The sequence below is a fragment of the Lepisma saccharinum genome, chromosome 5 (assembly GCF_977018435.1).
Source record: "Lepisma saccharinum chromosome 5, izLepSacc3.1, whole genome shotgun sequence".
Lineage (NCBI taxonomy): Eukaryota > Metazoa > Arthropoda > Insecta > Zygentoma > Lepismatidae > Lepisma > Lepisma saccharinum.
Genome location: NC_139233.1, coordinates 29,155,277 through 29,168,055, shown reverse-complemented (window position 1 = coordinate 29,168,055; position 12,779 = coordinate 29,155,277). Strand labels below are relative to the sequence as shown.

General features: G+C 37.3%; 1 protein-coding gene across 9 annotated transcripts in view; it reads left to right on the top strand.

The window, feature by feature from the left end:
- Nucleotides 1–12,779, top strand: part of LOC145987735 (peptidoglycan-recognition protein SB1-like) — a 114,007-nt gene that overhangs the window by 52,547 nt on the left and 48,681 nt on the right. For all 9 annotated transcript variants that reach the window (XM_083122386.1, XM_083122384.1, XM_083122388.1 and 6 more), the window contains exon 2: nucleotides 1,033–1,188. In XM_083122386.1, the coding sequence (XP_082978512.1) occupies nucleotides 1,033–1,188 (156 nt within the window). The remainder of the gene's footprint in view (nucleotides 1–1,032; nucleotides 1,189–12,779) is intronic.

The following is a 12,779-nucleotide window of genomic DNA, read 5'->3' as shown; positions in this document are numbered from 1 at the left end:
TTATGTTCTTATTGTATTTCTATTTGTGTTTTATGTATGGAAATTGAAAATAAAGACGAAAAGCAAGAGGATAAAAAAGCAGGGGAACCGTTTAAATTCAGGAAACTGACGTCCTGGTTTAGTTAAAGGTACCAGGACACTAAGCGCATACCCTCGAATTTATGCGGGAGGAGGCAGGTGGCTTACTTTGGGGGTTCTCCCCCTTTTTATTTAATGTATTTATTTACACTACAAGATTTTCATAAACATTTTGCTATCGTTGATAATTCACGCCACCTGACAACCAGATATGTCATTTCAGAATGTGATGCATTAACATGTATGGAACAAAATAACGTCATCAACTCATCTCAGATGAAAGGTGGAGATGTGACAAAACAGTATTCAGTTAGCGAAATATTGAAATTATTTAGTGCTACTGTGATTATTCTTACTGTTCAATGTGTTCAGTGCAGCAGCTGTAAAACCACACAAGACTACAGAAAATCAGTAAGATGAATCTTTAATATTTGAAAAAGAAAAATGTACATTATGTATAAAAAAAAGTAATAGAAACTTTAAAATTGTTACAATTGTTAATATGTGACCGATACCTGTATGCAAGAGATGTTCTGTTATGGGTCAATGTCAGTAGCACAAGATGTGAACTGCATTACAATTGTATTTTCACAACACAATTGATAGAGGTCATTGATGGTCATTGAATCAATACAATTATAATGTTGTCATTCTTCTGCTACTGACAGTGATAAAATATAATTGCTCACCAAATATTACAGCGATCACTTTAGTTAAAAACTGGGATAATTGTGTCCTGAACACATATCTTGGGGCATCCTAGAAATAATGATTGAAATGTGATGAATTTAGAGTTTGAATGAACATTCCGGTGCATATCATTAGTTAATATTGTTTTTAATAAACTTAATGCATTTTCCTAAATGAATGAATTTCTTCTAGAATTTGTTATAGACTAATAGTGTCTTAAAAGCTTTTAATGAAATTCGTAACTTCTTTTTCTCTTACTTGTAGGTTCATTCCTAAAAGGTGATCAAGCCTTGCTCAAAAAAAGAAAAAAGTCAATTAAGATAGCTATTGGCATTGGATGTGCCATTATTCTCATTATTATAGCTACATTTCTGGGCATATACTTCAGGAACCAAGCCTATGATGATATATCTGAAGAACGTAAGTACCTGATAATTGAATTCTAAAGCTGGTCCCTTTTAATATTTTCCCCACATTTGTGTCTGAAAGCCTGTTTTTCTAGTTAGAGGATAGTTGGCTTTACTTAACCTTACTCAACCTCCACATCAAGATATAATACAAGGTGTCCAAAAAAGAACTGCTGAGTTTTGGATTGAAGTTATTTTATTACTTCTGAACCATGTGTGTATGTAACATATTTTATGGAAGTACAATGTTCAAGGTTATGTTACCTTTAGTGTAATTGAATGTGTACACCATTTACAGCCCTAAATACATCAAGCCAATTCTATTTGTCAGTTTATGTTGGGTAAACATATCTAAATGATATTGTTGGGCAGTTTTACATATTCCTACAACTTTATGTAACCTGAATCGGCTGTCTTCTCGAAGTCTAGGGGTTTCTAACAGCCAACTGATTCCAAAACCACTTTACGTTCCTAGTACCTAGCATGCACCTACGACCTATAGGGCTCACTCAATGATATCTCATGGAGATATATTTTATATACAATTTATTTACACACCTTCCCTTCTCTATATACACATTATTTCATTACATCTCCAGTAAAAAAATGCTCCAGGTTACCTTTTGCTCCATTACAGAAGATTGCACTCTTCCAGACTTTGCACTATGAGTGCACTATTTACCATAGCACTAAGCTGCCCCCATAGTTTATCACGCTTCTGTTTGACTCTGTCCCGAACAAGTCAGAACTGGGTATTTATACTTCCATGAAAACCAGCCTAGCTCCTCCCACTGGCCCTTTCATTAAAATTTCAAACCAGAAATCAGTTGAGGGAAAACAATGTTAGAATTCCTGGCTACTAGGCAAAAGGCAACCTTGTTTTAAAACATTTACAAGCATATAAACTTTTACACATATATTTTCCATTTTACAGTTATGTGCGTTAAAAACCACACAGCAAGATTCATCTATGGCTGTGGTTATTCTTTGGTGCAGGGTCATACACATTATCTTTTATTTAGTGCCAAAGGGCAGTGGGAGGGGGGATATTGCCATCAAATTGGGGCATCATGGTGGCCAATGAGAGCTGCTCTGGCTATCCAGTTCCTGGGAATCGGTTGCACTGCTTCTATGAACAGCTTAGTCTGTACAATTATGTGACGCTGCTATCTGGTGAGGAATGTGTGTAGTAAAACTTGCTTACTGCTTCACGATTACTCTCAAAGGACCATTATATGCTGCAAGAAAAATAATATACAGTAGAACATCGTTTATCCGCAACGTCAGTTATCCACACACTCAAGAAATGCAAGATTCAACGAGTGTTTTCTCATTTTCTCATGTCTTTTGTTTTCTTATACATGTATACATATGTAGTACTGTGTACTGTATGTTAAAATAAACCTGTACTGTACGTGCTTTTCTTTGTTAAATAAACACATGTTTGATATCTGCAAAAATCATTATCCGCATAACCTTTGGTCCCAATTAATGCGGATAAACGACGTTCTACTGTACTTGCACTTGAAACCCAGGAGTTCTTTTTCGGACATGCTGTACATAACATCAACAATATTCTCCACTGTTTCCAAACTCTGGCTAGGTCAGTATAAAAGATAAGCCATTCTATCTTTCTATGTTCTTCCAATATTCCTGTCCATTGTGTTTCAATCCTGTGCAGTTTATGCTTACGCAATCTTTCTATCACTCTCCCTTCATATGTCCAAACCACCTCAATGGGACCTAATCTACTCTATGCCACCACTACCCCCTTTCCCTCTTGAATTGAATATCCTTATTCCTGATTCCCTCTTCTGGTCTTTTATTACTCTACTTCTTAACCATTAAACACTATGGACATTGACAATCACACAACTACTGTCAGATCCCTGTTTTGATTTTGAACTGTGAACTAGTTCTTTTGTTAATTTCAATTTCTGACTTGTTTCATGTGACTTGACGTGGTTGTAGAAGACTATTATAAAGCAGTTTTCAGTTATTATTGTTTAGTTAAAGTAGTTGAATTGTTGTTTTAAGTTCATTTTATGCACAGAAAGGCTAATTGGGACTGGACCTACAGTTCAAAGTGGGGTGCAAACCACTGTGCCATGTGCCTCCACCAGGTATCGAACATGGGACTGACGGGGTCAAACTCATAGTTTTGCAATCTTAGCGACATCTAACCGTTGGTACAAGTTATTTGGCAGGATGCTTCTCTACTGGCACCCTAGATGGCATTGGAGGCACATCTATCTTTTGATCTAGGGCCTCTTTTACCGCACAACGGACTACCAACTTCATGTTCTGTCATCAGATGCAGCATGACTACATTGTTAGGTTCGGTCATTTAGGTTTGGTTCTCTTAGCATAAATACCCTGCAAATGTATTATTTTTACTAATAGAACTAAACCTAACATGCCTAACCTAACAAATTAATCATTTAGTGTAACAATGAAAGCATTCCACGGTGACATCAGAATGGAAGATTGCTAGAGCAGTGTGCGCGGAAAGAGAGCCTTTGTCTAAGCTGCTTTTGTTACGGTCTTTTGTAGTGTGGCTAGTGATGCTCAAACATTGTGCTTGGAGCGAAACTAAAGTCCTGATTTACGTGCTGAAAAAATCTTCATATTGCTGCCTATTCGTCTGTTTGTTATCGTGTTTGTTCTAACATGATTGTATTTGCTTGTGTTTGTCCATGTCCCAATTATTTGTTTCGTGTTTGTCAACTGTACGATTTGTGGAAATAACTCGTTGCCATGTGAAAGATTGTAAACCAGCTGAGCAGCAAAAATTCTTTCAATTTCCAGCAGATCCATATATGTGCACAAATCATTCAGACTCCTAAAAAAATAAACAAAGGATGACTTAAAATAACTTTTATCGCAAAATATCAGTATATTTGGCATGATAATTTGAATAAAAATTTGCATTTTAGATCCTGTTTCTTGTTTTTTTAACAGACTGCAATCTATCTAGACTGGAGTATAGTGGTCAGCTGCTATTACGATGCATAGCGTCTTGTTCTGCATAGTTTGTAGATGGGCCAGGTAACTTGGCACACTATTCATCCATTCAAGACATGCATATGTTAATAATATGCAGAGTAGAATCAGGTAGATGTTTTACATTTTGTACACCAAAGATGTTGACTGGGCTCGTAGTACTGGATATTTGTATCCTATGTGCCTGTTTCTTCAGTCAGCAATATCCATGATTGGTCCCTGAAAGTTCGACTCTTGCCCAGGAGAAGTCCAAGGTAGTGCACTCTGTTTTCATTTGGTATGCATCTACCGTGCAGACTCAAATTTGATTGAAATCAAGGCCTTCTTCTTGTAAAAAGGACCGCTTTGCTCTTCGCTGTGTTGATGCAAATATACCATTTTGTCGTCCATTCTTCAAATAGTTGGAGGTAACGTTCTATAAGAGTTTCACAATAATAAAAAAAAAATTGGTGCTTGATGTAAATACTGCTGTGTCATCGACATAAACTGCTAGTGATGTATGTCTGTTGAATGGCATATCAGCTGTGTATAAAGCATAAAGAAGTGGTGACAATATAGAGCCAGTCATGTGGAACTCCTGCTGTGATTGACCTGGTTGTTGATGTTGCCCTATTATAGCGAGTGATGAAGCAGCAGTCAATTAAGAAGTAGTGGCTGCTATTTTACATAGTCCTCGCTTCAATATTTGCAGGTATTTCTGGAATACATGTGATGGTTGATGGTAGGAAGTTAATCAATGACATCAAATCATGATCCACAGTATGAGCATCTGTCTGGTGACTTGGGTCTGCTATTTGGTTGCTGCATTGGTATGTTTGTTTTTGGCGTTGGAGTTGTCCTGCATAATGTTTTGGTGCTTTGTCATCATGGCTGCTCTGTGTTGGCATTTTTTTCATTTTATGGGTTGTCCTTCAGATGATGAGTGGATGTAGATTGATCTCCCCCCTCCTGATCCATTGGATTTAATCTTGTATGATCCTTGGTTGTAGCTGTTCAAATTCCGCTCATTCTGGTGGCTTGTGTGTTTTCCCCAATTGGTTATCAGGGATAAGTCGTCTTGCTACTTTATTTTCTCGATGTCACTGTGATGATGTTGATTGATGGAACCTTCTGCTTTCATTGCTTTGATTACTCTACAACCCTGGTAAATTGATGGATGTTCCTGTTTGCAGTTTGCCATTTTGGTGCATGTTGAGGTCCTTTCTTCTGGCATTCTGTTGTGAAGTGTTCCTCAGAGCACTTGACACATCGTGGGTTAGCTGTACATCTGTAACATTGTAGGACTGAGCCAGAATGATAGGGTTCCATCTTGATATAGTATTTGAGGTTGGTGAGATGTTCTATTGATTTCCAATCCCCTGTGCACGTGATGACTATTAGAATAATGGCACTGGGATCTTCACTTTTTCGTCGCCTTTCTTGAACACCTGGATAACTCATTTTGTATGGTAGCTCAGATCCGACAGTTCTGCATTTATTGGGTTTATCAGTGTGTCAATAGGAAGTCTTCGAGGCACTACCTTATGTGGTCTGCCTTGCTTCAATAGGCCGTGAGCCATCTGAATGCTATGTACATCACAATAAGTTTGCAGATACTTGAAGTCTTCCATGCATGTACATTGTATTGTGACATTAGATGGCGTATGTTTGACCGTTGGCTTTTCTTTTAGATGTTGGCAACATTTTCGGACTTGTGAGGTCAAAAAGGTAAACTTGTGGCAGCTTCTGTACTGTGGCAGGTTTGGTTATATCCTGCTTTTGGTTAATTTCTGAAATTTCCATTGGAATTCTCAAGGTTTTCAGTTTCCAGAAGCTAGAGTGGATTGAAGATAGTCCAATCTGTCCTGTCCTCATTGTTTTTAGGCATGCTTGCATGTTTGGGATGATGATAACTAGAGGCACATATTTTTGGTAAATAAAAAAGCAAAATTTCGGAACAAAAACGAAGTCAATTTCGTGTTCAAAAGCGGTAAATAAAATGAAATATCGGTGTTATAGCGGTGAAAAATTGGATGAAAAGTGGTATATAAAAAGACATTTTGGTTTTAAAATTGTGAATATAATCCTAAATTTGATTTAAAAACTACACTTATTCCACAGAATTAACATTTCACTTCTAATAGCACGTTTATGTAGTTATAAGAGTATTAAGTTTATTTCTGTGTAAAAGGGTCCATTTTTGCTTCTCCAATATTAACAGCAGAATTAAAAAAATTTCCGGGAATTGCATAACTCTCAGGATAATTCAGACCTCAGAAGGTGTCGCATCGGTGAATAAACCCTGAATTTCGTGTTTAAGAGTTAATTTCGCTTTTTGCAGTTCATTTCGCATTATTTCGTGACAAAACATGGTCACAAAATGCATCTCACACCTTTCAAAAATATGAAAAATTAATACTACAATGTGTTTTTTCAAATTTCGTTTTTTCGTCAAAAACGAAATATGCATGCCTCTAATGATAACCTTTGAACTGAGGGTCCTGATCAATGTTTGAATCACTCAAATTGCTTTCAAGAATGCTTCATTTTGCTGTATTTTGCAATTGAGATGTTTCAGTGGTTGGAAGTCCACCATAAGAAGGATTTTCAATTGATGAAGTATTAGTTTTGGGTTTTATGCCTCTTAGGCCTTGGCTTTATTTGTGCTAGAAGCACACTTTCAGGTTTTTCTTGGTGCATTTCCATTTTCAGTCCAGAAACGCTTTAAATTTTGTACATGCTTTAAATGGCTTCCATTAGTTGCACTCTCAAGCAAATGTAATTGCAGAAAAGTATCTTATTTTTACACTCACGCACACAAAACAACTTTATAGAAATACACAATACACTCTTCATCAAACTATTATACTTAATTACAAAAACTTACATAAATATTAACTTGGATAATATCCATTTATTTCTCGCATGCTTTTTGTATCAACAAAGTCACAGATTTTTCGTGGGTTAAAGAAGTGTAACATAATTTATACCAAGAGGCAATTTTTGATTTGATGTTCTTCGACAATGGCTACTTTACTTTTTTGAAATTCTAAAAAAACACTAAGTTGCTGACCAAGGCAGTTTATTAAGATATAAAAACACTTAAAAAGTAACGTTTCAACCCTGTATCAGGGTCTTCCTCAGACGATGAACTAAACTTTGTTTTTTAATATGGAAACAAGGCTTAATTATATTACAATTGAAATTCGAAATTCTTAAAATGTCTACATTTTTATGTTGTCAAGAAGAGCAAGGGTTCAAAGTAATATGTAATCTTTTGCTGAAATTAAAAATGAGTAATGATCCATTGGATTAAGAACGTAACAAAAACACAAAGCAACTACTATTGTACGTCTGTCAGCCCCCCCCCCCCCCAAAGTACAGTGCAATGCACATTTAGTTTAAATTTTGGTTTATTTTTATTTATGGGCCTCTTTCAAAGATCCAACATGGCTTAGTGCAGTATTTTCCCGAAATATTTTTTAAAAAATGAATGAAAATGAAACAAAGGATGTGATACAGGATTATTATTATTATTTGACTTTGTAAAGCTAAAGAATGAGTTTATTGCTCTCTATTCTTCCCCCGAGTTTGAAAATAAACCTGTACATGAACTAGTACCATATATGAACATGAACAATATTCATAACATTATGAGTGAAACTTATAAGTTAGCTATACTTATTTTGTCAATACCAGCTTCAACTGCATCAGTGTAGCAATCTTTTTCAGCATTATATTAGAGCAATCCAATCACAAGAAAGATTAAGTGTGCTTGGTATATTATCCATTGAAAAAAAGCTGCTTCTGAAAATTAAAGCATTGCCCTCATTTTACGAAGATGTTATAAGGGAATTTACCACTCAAAACAGAAGAGCAGAATTTAAATTTAAATTATTTTAATTAAGTCTGGTTTTTTTGTTCCTGAATATCTGATTGTAATTTAGGCCTCTACTTTAATGTTATTTGCATAATCCAAACAAACCTAAAGTGTGAATCTCCAATGTAAATATAAACTGTTTATAAATATCAAGTGATTTTATAATTTTATGAAGACTTTCACATCAGACATCAAACCTGGTGAGTTTTGAACTTTATTATCCATATTTCATTACTTTATACATTATGCAATATTTAGTAATGTTAATGTGCAAATCATCAACTATTGAATACGTATAATGTTATCCCCCATCCCATAATATATATGTTTTAAAAAATTTGTGTACAGCATGCCCTTTATGAAAATCCAGGATATGCCACTACTCCTTATATTGTATCGTAGTGAAGCTCAGTCGATAGAACATCGATTCCAGATTTCAGTAGTCCACTTGTACAACCAATAGTGCTGTTGAGTCATGCATGAGCACTTATATTAATAATCTAGATTATCTGTATTTCCATGTAATAGACTTTGTCTTTATGAACTTCCTGCAAAAGTAAGCGTTATTTTTGATTTTTTCTTTATGCTGTTGCCACACTCAAAATTTAACTCAAAATGATGAGAAGAAATGTAGCTGTAGCGAAATATTTGCTACAACTACAGGTATTTTGTAGCTTTGCTACAGCTACAAATTTTGTAGTTAGCTACAGTAGCACGCTACTTCTGACCACTGCTTATTTGTTTTACTTGGAATCAGTCATTTTTGATGACTCTCTGCCCTTTGTCTAAGGTTTGTGGGATGCTGATTGTATAGTGTCGATGCTTTCTTTACTGCTGTTACCAATCAGTATGTTACATGCATCTACAAGGCTCTGAAATTGCTGTTTATGAAGATTTGTCAGCATTATATGAGTTTTTGTACCACGATAGAACAAAGAAATTAATATTCTTTCATCATTGTGGCTCCATATTTGTTCCTTTTAGTTGTCTTGTAAATGTGATGCTGGCCAGCATTCAGTATATTACATGCTCATGTTTGTAGTTCAAATGTATATTTTTACATGTGTATGCAGGTGTTATCCAAACTAAGTGTTTTGAAGGGGGTTAGTTTATTTCCCTATGAAAATTGATTTTGATTGTTTTATTGATAGGGGAAAACCTTTTGGTGCATGTCATGACAACATCCGCCATCTTGGATCCAACTTCATTTCTTTAAATGGGAAGGGGGGCATGTGGGGTATGGTTTTGGGTTAGAATTTCACCAGGAATTCAGTGGCGAAGTCAGATTTATGAAAACTTTAATGATAAGGAAGTTATGAACATATGAAAGTGGTAATTACATATCATTTGCAGGTGCTGAACCATGTCATTGACCAACGATGAACAAATCCAGATCATCAAGATTGAGGGGGGGGGGGAAGTTTCCGTGCTGTAGCTCGTGATCTCAATGAACGGAACCCTCAATGGAACCCAGTGTCGCACTTTACAGTGTCCCAATTGCTGACCAGGTTCAAAGAGAGCGGTCCAGGACAAGACACGATCTGGTAGGCCCAGAACTGCCACTGACGGCGAAACAGCTACTGCAGTGCTAACATCGTTTGTCAAGTCTCCGCAGCGCAGCACACATCGAATGTCTGTGCAATGTGGTGTCAGTGAGAGTTCCATTTGTAGGGTGTTAAAGATGGTTAAGTGGTACCCATACAAGCTGCAGTACCATCTCTCTGAGGATGACCCGGATAGGAGAATGCAGTTTTGTGAATGGGCTGTGGAGCAAATTTGCCAGGACCCACACTTTGCACTGCATATTCTGCATTGTGATGAAGCAAATTTTTATATGAATGGGGAAGTGAATAAACCGAACATGCGGTATTGTTCCTCCGAGAACCTGTTGTGGAGAGATCCAAGCAATATGGTTATTGCTGGGAAGGTTATGGTGTGGGCCAGGATCTGGGGGACTCGTATCATTGGCCCATTCTTCATTCATGACAATTTAAATGAGGGCTACTCGCAGTTGTTACAAGAACACATTTTCCCGTCAGTTTGTATGGAGGATGGCAGCTTCCCCTCATATTTTCAGCAGGATGGGGCACCACCTCATTATGGGTGACAGGTTCGGCACTATCTGGACCTCCAGTTCCCCGGTCGATGGATTGGTCAATGTGGGCCAGTGGAATGGCCTCCCCAATCACCAGATTTGACCCACTCGATTTTTACCTGTGGGGTCATTTGAAGTCAATCGTGTATACCGAAAATATTCGGGATGTGCGTAACTTGGAGCAACGGATACTGGATGCCTGTGCACAAATCACACCTGAGATATGCTCCATGTCCACATAGCATGGGAGAAACGTCTCAAGATGTGCATAGTACAAGAAGAATATTGAACACATTGTGTAACTTTCATATGTCCATAACTTCCTTATCATTAAAGTTTTCATAAATCTGACTTCACGACCGAATTCCTGGTAAAATTCTAGCCCAAAACCATACTCTGCATGCCCCCCCTTCCCATTTAAAGAAGTGAAGTTGAATCCAAGATGGCGGAGGTTGTCATGACATGCACCAAAAAGTTTCCCCCTAGGCCTAACATATTACTACCATGACCAATTGCTGCAATCTATACTCCCATTCATTTTATAAGGGTTGGTCAGGGACTTTTGACTCACCCTGTATATTAAGTTTTGAAACATGATTGATTTTGCCACCTATCTGACAACTTCCAATGGCAAAATCGATCAGCTTTGAAACATAAAGTGGAACAATGAAAAAAATTGTTTAGAATTGATTTGCAATGTGATGGTTCAACAATAGGGGGTATCGAAAAAAGCAAATTTTTTATGATGCTTTTGCGGTAGAGCGGAAAAGTTGCCTCTATACATAAGTAACTTCTGTTCAAAATTTCACCACCCTAGGATAATGTCTTCTGTTCTGGCAAGGGACGTGAAATTTCAAAAATTTAGTAAAATCGGCAATTTTTTTTTTATTTTTGAATTTTTTTTTCAAATTTCACAGCACTTTGCGGTAGTGTGCAAAAGTTGCACCTATGTATGGTTAATTACAGTGCAAAATTTGGCGCCCCACGGACAATATGTTCTGTTCTGGCAAGGGGCCTGAAATTACCCAAAAATCGACAAATACACTGTTTTTTCATTTAACTAACATTTATTAAACATCAACCAGAATTGTCATACACTCGCATACTATTAGATATAAGAATTAAGAAATAAGTATTCAAAATTAAAAGTACGCAAATGTGTGTTTTGTAGGTAATAATAATGTAAAATATGTGTCTTTAGGTTTTGTACTGTCTCTTGCACCTAAATTCAGGCATGGCCTTTCTCGATTTCAGAGTGCAGCGAATAAATCCATCCCGCTTTTTATGACCACACACTTTCTTTGAGGCCTCCGTAACAAATTTTACTGTTCTCTCCACAGCTTGTGTGTGGCATGGGAACTTTGTAAAAGTCCAGTCAATTGGTATTGGTTCTTTCAGCATACTTTTCAAATCTTCTGTAGTCACATCATCGAGTATTGGTGATGGAGTTACTTCGCTGGACGACCAGTCAATTAGTTCGATATAGTCGTTTGCTTCGAAGTTTATTTTTGGAATATCGAACTTTCTAATCCCAACGTGTCCAACCGTCTCACATGATTCTCGTGCTTTTATGACTCTTCGAATGCCAAGGGCTCTGATATGTGTTCTCTTATCAGTCAGCATCGCGAGCAGAATGTTTTCTCGAGATGCGAAGTAAGCATTCCGAGAAATCACTGGGTCGATGACGTTGCGGTTAACTTGATCCAAGTATCTAGATGACTGAATGAAATGGTAAAGATGCCGAGCTCCATCCTTAATTGAATGATGGATTTTGATGCGGAACCAAGATGGCACATACACCCTGATAACGAACTTTACTATGGTACGTAAGTTGTCTGATGGTTCCGTGGTGGAAACATACAGTCTTAATATCCTGTTGGCTGTTGTCAACCAGCGGGACATGTTTAGGGGACCTGGATCGCGCTTAGCAAGACCTGGAGGACACATGCCTGAGCTAACGGCGAGAGCAATATCCCTCAGATACTTCTGGTCCTTACTCAAAGTGGATATATCATCTGATGGCAAGGTGCAGTTAACTGGCTCAAATGTTACCACTGGAAGCAGCTCACATGCCTTCAAAGATTTTCCAATGCAACCAGTGTAGGAATTGGGTCCGGAGGTGGGATCATCGAGGGACTCGAACAAGTGGCGGAGAGGCAATTCGTTGAAATGTAGTTGACAAACAGCCCATTGCACAGCTATCCCGATCTTCAGTTCAAGACGACGCAGTACCCCATTGTGAACTCCAGTATTTACGACCGTTCCATCACACCCTAGAACAAGAATATGGTTTAAACCTCCGGGCACTTCAGCAATGGCCAGACTTGATCCTGAAGCTGGTGTAACATGACCAACGTAGCTAGATCCTGGTTGTTTCACCAAGGAATAGTGTTCCTCTACAATTGTTCTTTGATAGTATTTATCATCCTCCTTTTCTGTTGACAATGTTTTGTCACGTCGACCAACGAAGTAAAGACCTGTTAAATGATCATTGTCAATGTCCGAACTCTCACTCTGAAATCGAGAAAGGCCATGCCTGAATTTAGGTGCAAGAGACAGTACAAAACCTAAAGACACATATTTTACATTATTATTACCTACAAAACACACATTTTCGTACTTTTAATTTTGAATACTTATTTCTTAA